Source organism: Hippopotamus amphibius, chromosome 5 (assembly GCF_030028045.1).
Source record: "Hippopotamus amphibius kiboko isolate mHipAmp2 chromosome 5, mHipAmp2.hap2, whole genome shotgun sequence".
NCBI lineage: Eukaryota > Metazoa > Chordata > Mammalia > Artiodactyla > Hippopotamidae > Hippopotamus > Hippopotamus amphibius.
In genome coordinates, this window is record NC_080190.1 from 141,315,759 (window position 1) to 141,332,250 (window position 16,492).

Here is a 16,492-nt window from a genome sequence, read left to right on the forward strand (position 1 = left end):
ATTAAAAGGAGTACTGTAATGTATTGGAAGCAAAGAGGAACTTCAGCTATAGGGGGACATTTCCATCCTGTCATTTATGTCAGAAGTTCATCCACAGGGAGATGTATGCAAAGGAGGCATGATGGTTTGATAAATCTGGGGTAATTACAGGATCAGAGTAATAATGAAAGAGATTGAGAGTAAAGTTGGGTTAAGACTACAGATGGAGGTGGGACTCAGATCTAAGAGTAAGGAGATGAGTGGAGGTCTAGTTCTGCAAGAGACTGGGGCAAACTGTGTCTTACAAGGTTGACAAAGGACTGTTCACCTCATGCTATGACTTTTTATTTACTTCCAAATGCTATGGCAAGCACCTTCTAAGTGCCTATAGAAGCCAGAAGACTTACCCTTTGTCAGCTAATCTTAACCTGTAATCTGAAGTTGAGAATAAAAATGAATCATTTTTAATAAATGAAATTAGAAATAGTACCCAAAATGTTATATTAGTTTAAAATTGCAGTTACCTTGAATTGTGATAAAATATGTAACAATTACATTTTTTAAGATCATAGTCCTTGAAAAATGTCTTTCAGTGTTTATTCAGATGCAATACAAGATTTACTAAGATATAAAGTTTGTATTTTTGCCTCACCCAGAGAACTTAAAAAATGCTGCCTCGTAGTGTGAAATACAGTATTATTTGAAATGAAATTAGTAGTTTATAACAGTGAATTATGAAGCAATGACTTTTTTCTAGATGTTAGATCAAATTCCAGATAATCACAAAAAATAACTCAGAACAGAAAAAAAGGAACTGAGAAATTCTACAGCACAGTTTTTCTATGTCCAAATGGCTAGACTACAAATAAACATTTTCGGAAAAGCTTTTTGAATGGTGTTGCCAAATTTAAATATATATATTTGCATATTTAGTTATTCTTTAGGCTGTAAATCGAGACTTTCGGCTCCTCCCTAAAATGTCTTTTCCCAATTTGGTATCAAGTATGGGAAAGGAGGTTGGGATTTGAAACACTGCTCCGTTAGTTCAAGGAGTTGCCAAGCAGAAGAATCCAAGTTATAAAGCAGTGTTCAAGGAGAAGCATTACAAAATATTCCCATAACTAGAACACATACTGATTTGCCTCTTTATAATTACTTGCATTACTTAGAGAGTTTCTGTATGACACTACAAATTTACCTTTCACTGAGACTGTTTTCCCTGGGAAATAGACCTCTGTCTTGTTAGATGTGAGTTTCTCACCATATTGTGGGAGTATAAATAAAGCATATTAGATAGAACCATTTCTTTTTAAAATTTTTAAAAATTTATTTATTTATTTATTAGCTGCATTGTGTCTTCGTTGCTGTGTGTGGGCTTTCTCTAGTTGCAGCGAGAGAGGGCTACTCTTTGTTGGGGCACCTGGGCTTCTCATTGCGGTGGCTTCTCTTGTTGTGGCGCATGGGTTCTAGGTACTCAGGCTTCAGTAGTTGCGGCACATGGGCTCAATAGTTGTGGCTTGCAGGCTCTAGAACACAGGCTCAGTAGTTGTGGTGCATGGGCTTAGTTGCTCCGTGGCATGTGGAATCTTCCCAGCCCAGGGATGGAACCCATGTCCCCTGCATTGGCAGGCGGATTCTTAACCACTGCACCACTAGGGAAGTTCAAGATGAAAGTATTTCGAATTGAATTTTAGGAGGGAAACATGTTTAATCTGTATTGTTATTTCCTATAATGAAGTTTTATATCAACATGACAGACAAACTATTACTTTGACACAGAGTGCTTTAAGTGGGAGTCAGCTGATAATGAGTTGCTTAGCTTGGGTCCTTAGTTGGCCACTTTGCACACAATCTTAACTGTTTACCAAATGTACTGAGCTCCGAATAGAACTTCCTTCAGGCAGCAAGTCACTTATGCCCAATCTAAGTGATGTTTGACCTGGATCTGTACACCATGAATGTGTTTCATGGGCTTTTTATTTCTGCAGTATACTATTTAAAATCCTGCAATTTTTAATGCTTTGAGAGTATCATCATTCTTCTCTGCCTTTGATTTTTAACAACTTTAAATAACTTTGTTATAAATTTTATACCTTCATATATAATTAAAAATCGTTAAGGTGCCTGTAATTTAAAAGTCAAGTGGACAATAAAGCCAAATTTCTATGAAAAATGTTAAATTTTCTGTTTTTATGTCAGCATGGTATCAAGCAGTTTAAATAGTGTATAACCATTTATATACGACTAACATATGATTCATTTAAACTAAATGGTAATCAGAAGTCTTTTCTCCTATGTATGTCAAAGTGAATACATGAAGCTTTAGCCAGTAAAGAAAAAGAAGGAACATGAACAAGTAGGAATTAAACTTAATTGTAATTAAGAGAATCCCTCTGTTTCCCTTGCATACCTAGTGTCATTCTCATCACACTTTGGTGCAAAGAATAAATGAGTAATGAGTAAACGAATAGTGAAAGAATAAAGTAATAATGAATGAATAAAGCAGTTAAAATGCACACACTTTTAGTAAATTTTGTATAGTTATTGGCATTGGTACCTGAAACATATATAAAATTTTTGTCTTACTGTGTATTTATGCAGAATGTTTACACTCACAAAATCTTGATGCTGTTGATCTCATAATGATATAAGAAGTTGCTAGGTGATGTTCATCTAGGATCCCAAGGAATTTGTAATAGCAGAAATGTTTCTTCTTTTCTCTCAGATGTTTGAGAATGTTACCATGAAGACTGTATAAATTTATCACAAAGTCAGAGAGTTGTTTGTAATAGTGGAAGAGAATGCTGGAGCAGGAAGCTTCTCAAACTTGGAAACCATCCTTGCCATGACCACTGTCCTAAAGGAGTGTGTGTGTGTGTGTGTGTGTGTGTGTGTGTGTGTGTGTGTGTGTGTGTGTGTGAGAACACACACTCACACATGTATATGGACTCTTGAGAGTTGTTTTTTTATTTAATTTTTATTTTATATTGGAGTATAGTTGATTTTCAGTGTTGTATTAGTTTCAGGTATACAGCAAAGTGATTCAGTTATACACACACATATATCTATTCTTTTTCAGATTCTTTTCCCATTTAGGTTATTACAGAGTATTGAGTAGAGTTCCCTGACCTATACAGTAGGTCCTTGCTGATTATCTATTTTGTATATAATAGTGTATATATGTTAATCCCAACCTTCTAATTTATCCCTCCCCCTACCTGTCCCCTTTGGTAACACTGAGTTTGTTTTCTAAGTCTGAGAGTCTGTTTCTGTTTTGTAAATAAGTTCATTTGTATCATTTTTTAGATTCCACATGTAAGTGACATCATATGATGTTTGTCTTTCTTCGTCTGACTTACTTCACCTAGTGTGAGAATCTCTAGGTCCATCCATGTTGCTGCAAATGGCATTATTTCTTTTTTTTTATGGCTGAGTAATATTCTATTGTATATATGTACCACATCTTCTTTATCCATTCTTCTGTAGATGGACATTTAGGCTGCTTCCATGTCTTGGCTACTGTAGATAGTGCTGCAGTGAACATTGGGGTGCATGTATCTTTTCGAATTATGGTTTTCTCCAGATATAGGCCCAGGAGGGGGATTGCTGGATCATATGGTAGCTCTATTTTTAGTTTTTTAAGGAACCTTTGTTCTATTCTCCATAGTGGCTGCACCAATTTACATTCCCACCAACAACGTCGGAGGGTTCCCTTTTCTTCACACTCTCTCCAGCATTTATTGTTTGTAGACTTTTTGATGATGGTCATTCTGACTGATGTGAGGTGATACCTTATTGTAGTTTTGATTTGCATTTCTCTAATACTTAGCGATGTTGGACATCTTTTCATGTGCTTTTTGGCCATCTTTTTGTCTTTTTTGGATAAATGTCTATTTAGATCTTCTGCCCATTTTTTGATTGGGTTGTTTGTTTTTTTGATATTGAGCTGCATGAGTTGTTTGCATATTTTGGAGATTAATCCCTTGTCAGTCACATCATCTGTAAATATTTTGAGAGTTGGTTTTGAATAAAACAAGCCAAAATATATCCACAAATATTTCTATTTAGTGTAGAATTATTTGCTGTATAGAGGAATGGTCCAAAGTGGCAAAAGTAATTGACATCACTTGTGAAGACTGAGGTAGAGACAAATTCCTATATTATCAAGAGCAAATGTGTATCAAGAAGAAAGAGATTAGTTCAGCCTGCAGCATGGCTTTATAGCCTATCCTGAGCAATTCCTATCTCTTTTAGCAACCAGCCATTTCTGGGTTGACTGGATTCACTAAATAGTGTTGGAGTAGCAATAAGAATCCTTTTTCTATCTCTTTTTAGCATATCCGCTTTTGGGCCTTACTACTTGTTTTTTCCACTACTTACCGAAAGGACTTACTTTGTCTTTCTTTCCCTTTATTAGTACTTTGCATTCTCATCATCATCACCTACATCATTTCTACCATAGAAAAGGGCAAGGCTACCACAGGCACAACTATGTTCCCAGTTGAAGTAATCCATGGTGGAGACACTATGTAACTATTTCACATAATAGCCTTTTTCTGCATTCTCTTCAGTGACCAAGCCTCTATTTCAGGAATAAACTAATTTAACATACTTTAGAATTTTGGTAATTTTGTTTTGGAGAAACTATTATTATTATAAAAACTGATACATAAAGGACATGTAACTTTCTAGCCAAGTTAGGAATGATGAACTGAAATACGTATATGGCTATGTAATATTAATATGTTTTGATTAAAAGGGCAAATATGAATTTAATATTGGTATATACTTAGAACAAACATTATGGCTTTACATATATATTCTCAATATTTATTTTATTTTGAACCAAATAATTTACTGTATAGTTCATATTATATCTATCATCTATGTTTTGCATAGGTTTTATCTGTATTTATGTATATGGTGTGAGACACCTGTGAGATAGTATACAGGGTACTGCACCTGAAATCAGAAAATCAGTGGCTCTTCCACTTTCTAATTAAGCAAGTCATGTAATATTATTGAGTCTTTATTAGCTCATCTATGAAGAAGAAATAGTGATGACACCCTCAAGATTGATGTAAGAATTAAGTGGCATAATTGGTGTGATATGTTTCATATTCATCAAATAGAATGCTATGATATTTTATGCAAGCTGTATCAATCTGTATATCTTTTCTTCAAAAATATGATTTTCATGTATAATAGTGGAATCTTTTTTCAAAGCCAGAATTTGCTTTTAGAAAGCAATTAGTATGTATTATTTGTAACTCACTTTTTCTCTGATTATCTTTGGATGAGTAAGAAAGTTATAAATATATTATAAATAATTTGAACACTAGATTATATTGGTTCTGGAATTACACTTAGTTTTTTATAATGAAACTATATAGTGCCCATCATTTGAAAACTACATCCAAAGCCGTTTGAGTGTACTTTCTGGTATGAAGGAAATGACATTTCCAATCTTTTATCAGTAGTTTATCTTTTATATAAGTTTTTAAATGCCTTTGGGGTTGGTAGTTTATATATCAGAATGGGATAAGAAATAGTAAATCAACTTTTTAAAAATATATAAACCAGAAATATTATTTATATATTTATTATATAGGAAAACAATTGAACTTAGGACAAAAAAATGTAGAATTGTAAATTTTCTCAATAAGTTCAGTATATTCCACAAGTTATCATTCAAGACTAGAGACCTCTGGCCATTATTGCGGTTTGTCTCTCTGATACCTGTGTGCCAATAGTCTTCTTTTTCCTTGAAGCTTTCTTCCCTGAAATAAGGTGATTTTCTTTTTTCTTCTTTAGTACTTCATGTTTCTCCTTGTGCCATTCTTCTATCACTTACCTATATCTCTCAAATCGCAACTATAGGAAAAAATATCAGAAAGCTTCCCAGGACAATTTTGTTCTGAAACTGCAAGAGAGAAGCAATGCTTATGAAGAAACAGATGCATCTGGGCTATTCCAGACTAACCTCTTCTTGGTGCATAAAGCCAGGTTATGAACGTAGAGAAGGCAGGGCCCAAGCAACTCAGGTGTGACCACTGGTCCAGTTCTTAGATTCCCTCTCCCCATTCAGTAACTAGTAGAAATGCAAGATAATTCCCTTCCTAAGTGACTTTCAACTATCATTATGATGTCCCTGAATGCCAAAATAAAACTTTTCCACCCTGGGTCAATTATTTTCCCAGGATTTTCCTAGGAACATCCCTCTTCCTTGAAATATTTCTCTTGATCACAGTTTAGTACCCACATGTGAACGCACACAAACACAGAGATGCACACATATTCATGAAACAATACTGCTATTGATACAATAACTACGTGAGCTACACTCTGATATTTTATTTCATTTTAATTTTTAGAATGCTGATCATTCTAATAATGTTATTTTCATGACTCGCAAAAAATTTGTGACCCACAGTTTAAAAAAAAATTAAATGACTTTCAATAGTCCTTTCAGTTTCCAAAACACTATGATTTTCTTTATTGTTATAATGAAAATTTCATTTAATAAAAAGTTCCTATAAAAGCAATATGGTATGAAAAAATACTCAGAGAGTTCCTGGTTTTATCAGTGTTCTATTGAAATGCTGGTATTTTAGGAAGGTGAATAATGAATAGAAAATTGAACTGAGAGAGAGCTGTAGGAATATTACTGAGAAAGGACAAAAGCCTATCAGAAAAACAGAAGCAAGAAACCTGGATGATCCTAACTCTAAGCAACCAAAAGTTGTTATTATGTGATAGCACTCTTATTTGTACTGAAAGTTTCCTACTCTTTAGAAAGATTTGAGAGGATTATTTCTTGAGTGAATTGTTTTATACTTTCTAAATTGTGATCTGCTGTAGCCAAAGTTGTTAATACGGTGTGATCTACCCCCTTCTCTGCCTCTTATCTCTCTGACCTCCTTTCCTTCCTACACACTCCACTCCAGCTACCATGGCCTCTTTGCTGGTTCAAGGACAGACCAGGACATCGTATCTTATTGTGTTTGCAGTAGAGGCTCTCTTTGCCTCAGACTAACTCTCTTCCTCACATATCGAATGGCTTACTTCCTCAGCTTCTTCATACTTCTATTCAGATTTCACCTTGTCACTGATACCCACCCTGACGGCCCTTTTTTAAATTGCAGACTGTCCCATACCTCTTAACTTTATTTTTTGCCACGTTCATTTATCCCCTTTTAACGCTATGTAATTTACTGATTTATTGTATCTTTCTCCCCCTACTAGAATATAAGCTGCATGAGAGCAGAGATGTCTATCTTTGATCACTATGTGGCCTGTGTTTACAAAGGTACCTGACATATATGAGGAGCTAAATTACTATTAATTGAATGACTTTTTGTATTTCCCAGTACATCAAAGAACTTGTACATATATAGTACTCAGGAAATGTTTATTGTATGAAAGAACTATTTTAGATTGTATAATTTACATTTTATAAAACACTTTTGAAATCCCCTAAAACACACAGCCAATAATCAAGCTGTGACATGGTTAGGACTGGAACCATTGTGTCCGACCTTCCCACCTGCCTAGATAGGGAAACTGAGAGGTCGAGTGGCTTGTCTAAGGTTACAAAAAGTAGGACAGTCTTCTGACTTCTGCTAAAATGAAATTATGGTTTCTTTATGTTCTGGAATAGAGAATTGCAGTTTGCAGAATGTGATGTTATTTCACTTATAAACTTTTGTTTCTGGTATGTCGGTGTTGCTTCCAAGATGCCTGAAGCCTTACAGTGTTCATTGTCATTCTTAGCAGATATAGGTAGCAGATTAATTACTTTGGAGAAAAAAAGCATTAAAAAATTCCTGAAATTAAAGCAAAATTGATAAACGTCACAGTACTTTTTTAGTGTTGGTGCTTTTTCAGGCTCTTGATAATTTTTAACCTTTTTACCTTCCATTGATTTTTTATCTTTTTTATAGAGAAGGTAAACGAGAAAGCTTTAATTCTAGCCTTTCGTGGGACCTGTTAAAAATTGGGGAGCCTTTGTTTTATGATTTGGAGGAAATTTCAGTATTTCTTGTCTCTGCTTGAGGAACGTTAACAAATTTTAAGTGAGACTAGGAAAGGGAAAATGATTACCAAAAATCTGCCTGAGATAGTACCCATCTGCGATGCCTAACGCATTGCATCTAATTAGTGACCATTCTCTGGTGTTAATCAGGCGGGGGAGGGGAAGAAGCGGAAACAGCAGGAGCTCCTCGGGGCTCAGCGTTGCCCTGAGCCTGAGGTGCGCGCTCAGGAGCTGCCAGCCCGCGGAGGTGCTAGCCCGCGGAGGTGCTGCAGCCGCCGCCGCCTCCCCCGCTGGCTGCTGATTGGCGGGGACCTCAGCATCAGCAGCATCTCCCTGAGAGGGGAGGGCGGCAAGACTGACTCTCAGCCACAGCCTCCGGGAACCTCAGCTCCCTCCTGGCGAGACCTCGGACTTTCACAGCGAGCAGCCGGGTCCCCCAGCGCGCCACCGCCTGGATCCCCACCTCTTACCCCTCCCCCAAAAAGTGGAGACCCCGGCAGCCAGGAGGGCCACGTCTGGTCCGGACCGGGTCAAGGAGGCAGGGGCCAGTACTCCGGGGTCCCGCGGCACCATCCCGGCCCCCGAAGCGCTGCGGTCGCCGCGCCCCAGCCGCCAAGACGCCTCGTATCTTGTACCGCGGAAAAAGCGGGTCTTCGTCCAAGATGGGCCGGCAGGGCTTGGGGGGCCCCGGCGCCGCGGGGCGCTCCATGCAGCGCTCCCAGAGCCGGAGCAGCCTCTCCGCTTCCTTCGAGGCGCTGGCCGGCTACTTTCCCTGCATGAACTCCTTGGAGGAGGAAGAAGGAGGTGAGACTGTAGTTAAGTGTTTCTGTCTGGGTACATCTTGCATCTTGGAAAGTCGGCGGTTGGAGGGTTGGCAGTGTTGGAGAACTCCAAGTAGCAGTGTCACTACTCCCTCCTCTCTCGGGGCCTGTGACTGGGGCAGGAGACCCCCAGGGCGCCAGCTGAGCGCTCTGTTGATTGGTTATGGGAGAGCTCCACAGGCGCTGACTTGGGAAGCGGCTTCCCTAGTGAAGTTGAATTAAACAATGCTTGGGAGTTGGATGAGGATGTAGACTAGTGGGAGTCAAGGCGTCCCTTGTTGGGTGCACCCCACCCTGTTTTGTTTCCGTTTGTTCCCGCAGTCTTGTATTAGCATTTGATTTCGAGGAAAGAAATAATCAAACGTTAAAGGGAAAAGCAGCAGCAAAACTTTGAAACAGGAATCCCAGCCTGCGCAATGCCGGGAAGGGGTAATACAAGGGACAGGCCAAAGGGTGACAGTACTGAAGGCTCGTTTGTGCTGTGGGCACTTGGAACTTCGTTGGCAGGAACAATACTATGAATCTGACTATTGGTTGTCTATCTCTGGTGTTCGAATGATGTCAGATAAGCTAATGAGAAAAACAGCGAAGGGGACGCACTTTTAAACTTTTCACCAAGAGACTTCAAGTCCTTCATAAAGTTTTCAATAACACAACATACATTTTCTTTGTGAAGAACTTTCCTGTAAGATTTAACAACTAATGCTAAAAACATAATTTGTAAATCAAAGTAGGAATTGATTGCTAAATAATAGCGGTCCCAACATTTGAAATGCTGTTTATTAATTTATTGATAAACTAGTCGCAAACTGTGTTCATCTTTGCACATATTATCCAGAGTAGGTTGGTTATCATCATGTTACCTCTATTATTGTATATATCATTGTATATAATAGGATTTATTTTGCTTTTATTCTGTGACAATCAATAACCTCTTACTAGGAAATCTGTAGTGAGCCCTGATTTAGAAGAAACTACCTGCTCTGAGAACAGGTAGAAATAATTTTTTTCCCTATTTTTCCCAGTGGAGAGCAGGGAGGTGGAAGATGGCTGATTAATAATACACCTGGAAAGTGTTCTTCAAAATAATTCTCGTTAGAACTATCCAGGTTTCTTCTAGCTTATTGTTGCACTCTCAGTTTGTACTAGATTAGTACAGGTTTAATGGTAGGATACTTCCCTATATAAATGTGATTTTTAATTTTCATACTAATCTTTTGCTGTTCTTTGTACATTTACATTTTACTTGTTTTCTATGTATTAAATGTTTAACATTTCAGCAAATGTAAGCAAGTCAAGATATTAGAAGGTCAAACTGGGTAAATGAATGATCGTAATTATAGCTTAAACTTTCAGTATTTGTTAGTAGCCAGACACTATTCTAAGAACCTGACATGCACTTACTCTTTTAGGCCCACCACAACCTTATGAGGCACTACTTTTATTATCCCCAGTTAACAAACGAGGAAACTGAGGTAGAGAGGTTCAGAAACTTGCCCAAGTTCACCCAGATAGTAGGTAATAGAGTTAGCATATGAACCCAGGCAGTCAACAACACGATCTGTGCACCCAGCCCAAGCTATACTAGTTTATTATTTGCATATACTTAGCCACAGTCACGTACCTAGTAAGTGGTGAAACTAGAACTCAAACCCAGGTGTGCCTATAAATACATATTTAGATAAAACATTATTCTACACTCATTTCTCAATTTTTAATTTTTACACCAAGTCTTCAATCATGACTTTGTTTCAGGTGAACGATCATCATTCTTTCTTAAGTTGTAGCTAGAATTAATTGGATTTACAGAATACTATTCTAAAAGCCTTTTTGAGTCAAGAAAAACTTATTTAAATATGAAATTTTTTTTTTAATTTAAAGTATATTGACTTAACCCTGGCTCACACAGACTAATCCCAAGGAAATTCCTATATCTACACATGGGAAATTGGAACAGATTTCTGTCCTGTAACATGGTTTCTTGAGTTGCCAAGACAAAATGTTCCATAAGGAAGCCAGAGTTTTTAAAATGAAACACGTAATTCTCTACAAGGAACTGGAGAAAAGGCACTCCCCATAAATTAGAGGTCTTTCCACTGGGTTTTAGTCATTTCACAGCCAAGAGAAGAAATCCTAACTTTCTTCTTTGATTTTGCTATACTCCTACTGCTCTTGAAAATCCTGAGATTTTTGTGGGGTATTTCAACATACCCTGCAGAGTTGCAGAGTTATAAAAGTTAGAAATCACTGGCCTGGAGCAGTGCTTCTCTGTAGTTTTTTTTTCTCTTGAGACACCCACACAGGACACGTAAAATTCACGTGGATAACATTCTCTCACAAGCTTGCTCAGGACTAGGTTATTATAGTCATAACTGTGAAACCCGTTCTAATTTATAAAGAAAATCCATCACAACAGATGATTTTCACACTGGTTGAGAACAGCTTTTCTAAAGAGAGCAGTGGTCTACCAACCAGTGTGATTTGACTAAAGTAACTGATAGTTCAGTAAGCCAATCTGATTTTACAGCCTGCCCCTCCCCGCCCTTTCTTTTCAGACATAGTGTAATAGCTACCTATACTCTGCCTTCCAGTTCCATATTCTCATTTCTTTCTTGGACAGCACACCCAGGCATTACCATTCTACACAAGAAGTGCTCAGAAGTTTATTGAGAGACAGTATTCTTTTCATTCATTCATTCAAAAATATTAACTGAGGCTCTGAGATGTGTTCATTGCTACGCTAGTCTCTGAATTAGCTAAACATGCTCCCTACCTTCTTAGAACTCACAGTCTAATGCGAGATATTACTAGGAATAACTATGTAATTAAAACTGTGACAAGGCTTAGGAAGGTGAAGTACAGAGTGCAAATAACTGAGGAGTTAGAGAAGGGTATCCTGAGAAAGTGAGGGTTAAACATGGATTCCGGCATCAGCGACAGCTCTCAGTGCCTCCCGCACACCTTTGAAAGCAATTTGCCCAGGGTCCACAGCCACTAAGTGGTGGAGCTGGAATCAAAACCCATAATCTGGCTCTAAAGTTTAGAATCCCAACTACTCTGTGTATTGTTTCTTCATCATTATACTGCATGTTCTTTTAAGATGCTATGTTTTGAAAATCAAGTATAATAATAATGGTTACCGTTTATTGAGTACCTTCTCTGTGCCATATTCCTTTGATTTCATGATAATTCTTCAAGGAAGTTACTATTTTCATCATTTTATGCATGTAAAAACTGAGATTTAGAGAAGTTAAACAACTTGGCCATAGATTGTAAATCTCAATGGAGCTGACTTAAGTGAGGAGGAAAGGGACATTCATATAAGCAAAATAAGTTAAGATTGTTGACTGATCTTTGCAGCATCTTTTTTGTATGCTTGCAGTTCTTTTTTATTTTATTTTATTTTTTTGCTTCTTTGTCCCTGGATATATTCCAGATAACTATTCTCCAAATCTCTGAGCAGTTTTTTTTTTTTTAAGTAAAAGTAATGATAATAGCACCTACATGTTATTTAACTGTTTATAAATTATGTTTATCCATCATTGAACTCTCTGAAATAAGTATTAGCTTCACTATGTAAACTAGTTGGACCCAACATTAAATCTACCTCCCTAATGTAGAATATTATTGTATGTAGAATTTTTAAACATTACAGGTAATTTTAAGAAAGAAGGAACCATTGAAATGGTTACTATTCCTAGTAGGAGAAGCAGGCCTCCCACCCTTAGATTCAAGGACAAATGGTTATGGTCATATAATGTAGGGAAATTGCACATATCCTAATATTCATAGATCTGGTTTCTCAAGCTATATTAAAGTTACTTGTGTTTCTGGGCTAGTGATTCTTGTTCAGTTACGTGCATATAATATATGATGAATTTGATTTGCTTGATATTATGGCCTTCTTTCTTTGTTTAAAACATGTCTTGGCCATCATACAGAAGAAGAGATCCTATCAACTTAATGCTATTTAACTGAATAAATTAACTTTCTTTTACGTGCCACTATCTTAAAAATTAAGTTATAGGAAAACCATCTAAGAAAAAAGAATAGTTTAAAAATCACCAGAAAAACTGAGGAAAGTATCTTTATATGTGATAGTGAAGCTATGAGGAATTAATATAAAAGGAACTAAATAGACTGTAATCAGAAGACTTATTTAATTATTCCCTACTCTTTAAGAGGCTATACAACCAGTAAAAGGCACTACCTTATTCTAATCCTTTTGTAAATAATACATTTAATTCTTTTTTTATTTAACTTTAATTTTTATTTTTTATTGAAGTATAGTTGATTTACAATGTTGTGGTAATTGCTGCTTTACAGCAGAGTGATTCAGTTATACATATATATATTCTTTTTTATATTCTTTTCCATTATGTTTTATCACAGGATATTGAATATATAGTTCCTTGTGCACTTAATTCCTAATAAGCAGTCCTATTTGATTAAAATGGAGCTTAGTAAAAACAAAATGTATATATAAAATGGAGCTTAGCACTTTGCCTGTGTTCCATTGGAATAAAAAATTCTCCATACATTTAAATATAATCCTTCTAAATACAGACATCATGTCTAGCACAGTAGGTATTCACTGTCTATTAATAATAACAGTATATAGTTCTACCATTCTTTTGAAGCTGAATATCAATGTAACTGATTGCTAGCCATCATATTTTTACTGTTTTAAAGTTATAATATGTGATCTAGACATTAAAATTCAGTGATCATAGTTTTTGTACATTTTCACAATGCCAGTATTGGGGGCAGGACATGGAGAGACAATAGTAGTCCAAATACCTATCTTCTCTTCAGGGATATTATTTTTCCTAGATTATGATTGATTATGTATAATAAATCATTTCTTATACGAGTCCACACCATGTTCAACAACAGCACAATTTTTATATTAGATTTACATTCTAGGCCGATAAAGTTAACGCAGAAGACGTTGGAATTTAAAAAGATAAATGAAAGAACAGTTCCACTCAGAATGCTTATCAAATATTACATAATCTAAGATTCAGAATCTTTCACTGCCAAGTATCCAGATAATACTGTTAAAGTAATTTAAATTTAATAAAAAAGTCAATTTAAACCCCAATTTGCTATCATCCTTCAACAGGTTCACTAAATTCAAAACTAGAAGTGTTGTCCCTATGAAGACATCTTGTGTATAATGACTTGTAAAAGAAACCCACTAGAAAGTTGTAACGGCAGCTTCCTGTTGCTGCCAAGGACTGTGGTTAAGTGCTCTCTGCTGGTCTTCATAGGTCCTTATTATTGATCAGAAAATATCATTCTGTATATTTGTTCTCATATTATAATGGTGTTTGATTGGCAAGGAGGGGATTTACCTAATGCCATGTATATATAATACTGTTTGACCAACTGAAGAAAAAGCTAACACAAAAATTGTAATATCTATTCTAGTTTTGAGGTATCATTTCTTAAGGTTTAGATTTTGCCTAATGAGACTAAAATGAAAGGGCCATTTATTTTAGCTATTTCAGTGATCAGTTGTCTCTTATTATTCCTGTAAGCTGAGGGCCAGGAAGGTAACATACATCAGTGAAGTAGGCCAGATATAATACAAAAGGGAAAATGCAGGGACTCTGAAAAGCTGGAGAAAGCTTATCCATCCAAAAAGGAATGGTGAGTACTCAGTTCTAGGTAATTGATGCCAAATTGAATATCAGCCCAGGTTGGCAAATTTATTCTTCTCTTTTCCCTAAGAAAAGCTATAAATCTGAATGTTTACTTAAAGCCTTTAAATTTTAAAACGTTGGTGCCTAAGTGAGAAAATTTAAACATTAATTGAGCCAACATACCTATTGACCAAGTGTGGTTTAAATGTGTGCCACCAGTTGGCATCTTCTGCCAAGGAAATGTTTCTTTCCCAGCTTTTTTCAGTTCTCTTTCTTCCTTCCCATTTTCCTTGATAGTTTAGGACCATATTAGTCCATCTTTTAAATCATCTGAGTCTCCCAATCTGCTCTCTCCACCTTCTTGATCTCCCCACTGCAGTCTAACTTCATTGCCCCCGTATCAGTTTTCTTAAACATCATCTTGATCTTGACACCACTCTTTCTCCAAAAACTTCAGTAGATTCCCATCTCCTACTAAAGAAAACCTTTAGCCTGACACTCAGTCTTTCACAATCTGGTTCTTACATACGGTTTAGCTTCCCTACTTTCCAAAACCCTTTTGGAGCCCAGTGATTTGGTAAAACTAAGGCTTTTTGCTCTTTGCCTCCAAATCGGTAGCTTCAGATTCGAAGTTTGGGGCGCTGGTGTCTGATCAGCAGAACCTAGGCCATTTGTTCATGTCCTAATTGCCACGCAGGTTGGAAAAATGACACCTGACAATTTTAGCTTCTACCGTTAAAGGATGGATTATTTCTCATACATGGAAAGACGGTTCAAAGGCTGGTGAGCCAAAAACATTAACAAATATCCACCTAATTATATCATTACCGGGGGTGGGGGGGTGAATGTTAAGCTTAGCCTAATTACCTATTTTTAATTTTTTTTAAATACTAGCTTGCTATTTGGTCTTTGCTCAATAAGGTAAAGTATATGGCTCTCTTTATTTTAACTTTTCCTGCAGATTTGACCACCCAGAATATCTTAGGACCCTCTTATTTTGCCTATAGAACATAGTTAATCCCTCCCCCAGAAAGACAACCTTAAAATGTCATCCATTTACCACGCAGATTGAAATCTAGGATCTTTGAGTGATGTATAGTCCTCTCCCTCGTGTCCACATGTGGCTTTTCATGTTATAGGGACCTGTAAATCTAAAGACACATTATCTGCCCTCCAGTACATCTAATTTAAATGGTATAGTAGCAACAGGATAACCAAAATAAAAATGTTCATTTCTAAAGGAGAGAATAGGAAACACAAAGCAATCAGTCATCCACAGGAACTTTCAGATCCCACCTGGAGGGAGTGGCACAGATTGAGAGTAGAATACATTTCTTGGTTTACTCATCTGGGCCCCTGGGTTCTGTTTTCAGGAAAGTGTTTCTTTGTCCTTTATTCTTTATGGCCACAAAGGTTTGCATTGAAGAGGGGGTTTCATAGCTTTCATAGCCCACTTCTTCCTAGTGCAGATTAGGGAAAAAGTACTTACCTTAGGGGTTGAACAGGCCTTTTTTTTATATTTATTTTTTTATTTTTTGGCCATGCTGCACAGCTCCCCAACCAGGGATTGAACCCGGGCCCACAGCAGTGAAAGCATGGAGTCCTAACCATTGGACAGCCAGGGAATTCCTAAACAGGCTTTTGTAAATGGGCTAGTAATTATTTTTTTCTATACAGATCCTTCAAAAATTCAGAAGGGTGTTTGATTCCAGTCAGTTTCAAGTGTGAGTGACTCCAACCAAACACCTCACTGGACAAAGATTTTAAGCCTCAAGATTCTATTCTTTCAGTTTCCACCCTCTGTGCCCTGCCGACATCCTTTGTTCTCGCTTTAATGGCAGCCACCTTGATGTCATCTGAAAACTGTGGGTATGTGTGGAAAGCAACCCCTTGATCCAGTTTGGCCAGCAAGCTGACCCCCTTTCTATGGCAAGGCCCCACTTATTTATAGATAGTTTTCTTCCTGCAAATTTAGGATGATTTCACATTATTCCAGTCATTTTTCAAAG

The 16,492-nt window shown here is 36.8% G+C and overlaps 1 protein-coding gene across 41 annotated transcripts in view; it reads left to right on the forward strand.

Moving 5' to 3' along the window:
- Positions 1-16,492, forward strand: part of RIMS2 (regulating synaptic membrane exocytosis 2) — a 577,683-nt gene that overhangs the window by 541,823 nt on the left and 19,368 nt on the right. Inside the window, exons 1-2 of one of the 41 annotated variants that reach the window (XM_057735287.1) lie at positions 8,722-8,826; positions 11,721-11,726. The exons of 37 other annotated variants lie outside the window; for them this stretch is intronic. In XM_057735287.1, coding sequence (XP_057591270.1) covers positions 8,722-8,826; positions 11,721-11,726 — 111 coding nt within the window. Of the gene's footprint in view, positions 1-8,333; positions 8,827-11,720; positions 11,727-16,492 lie in introns of those variants that run through there. 3 more of the 41 variants (XM_057735284.1, XM_057735285.1, XM_057735286.1) reach the window with 3 other exon arrangements.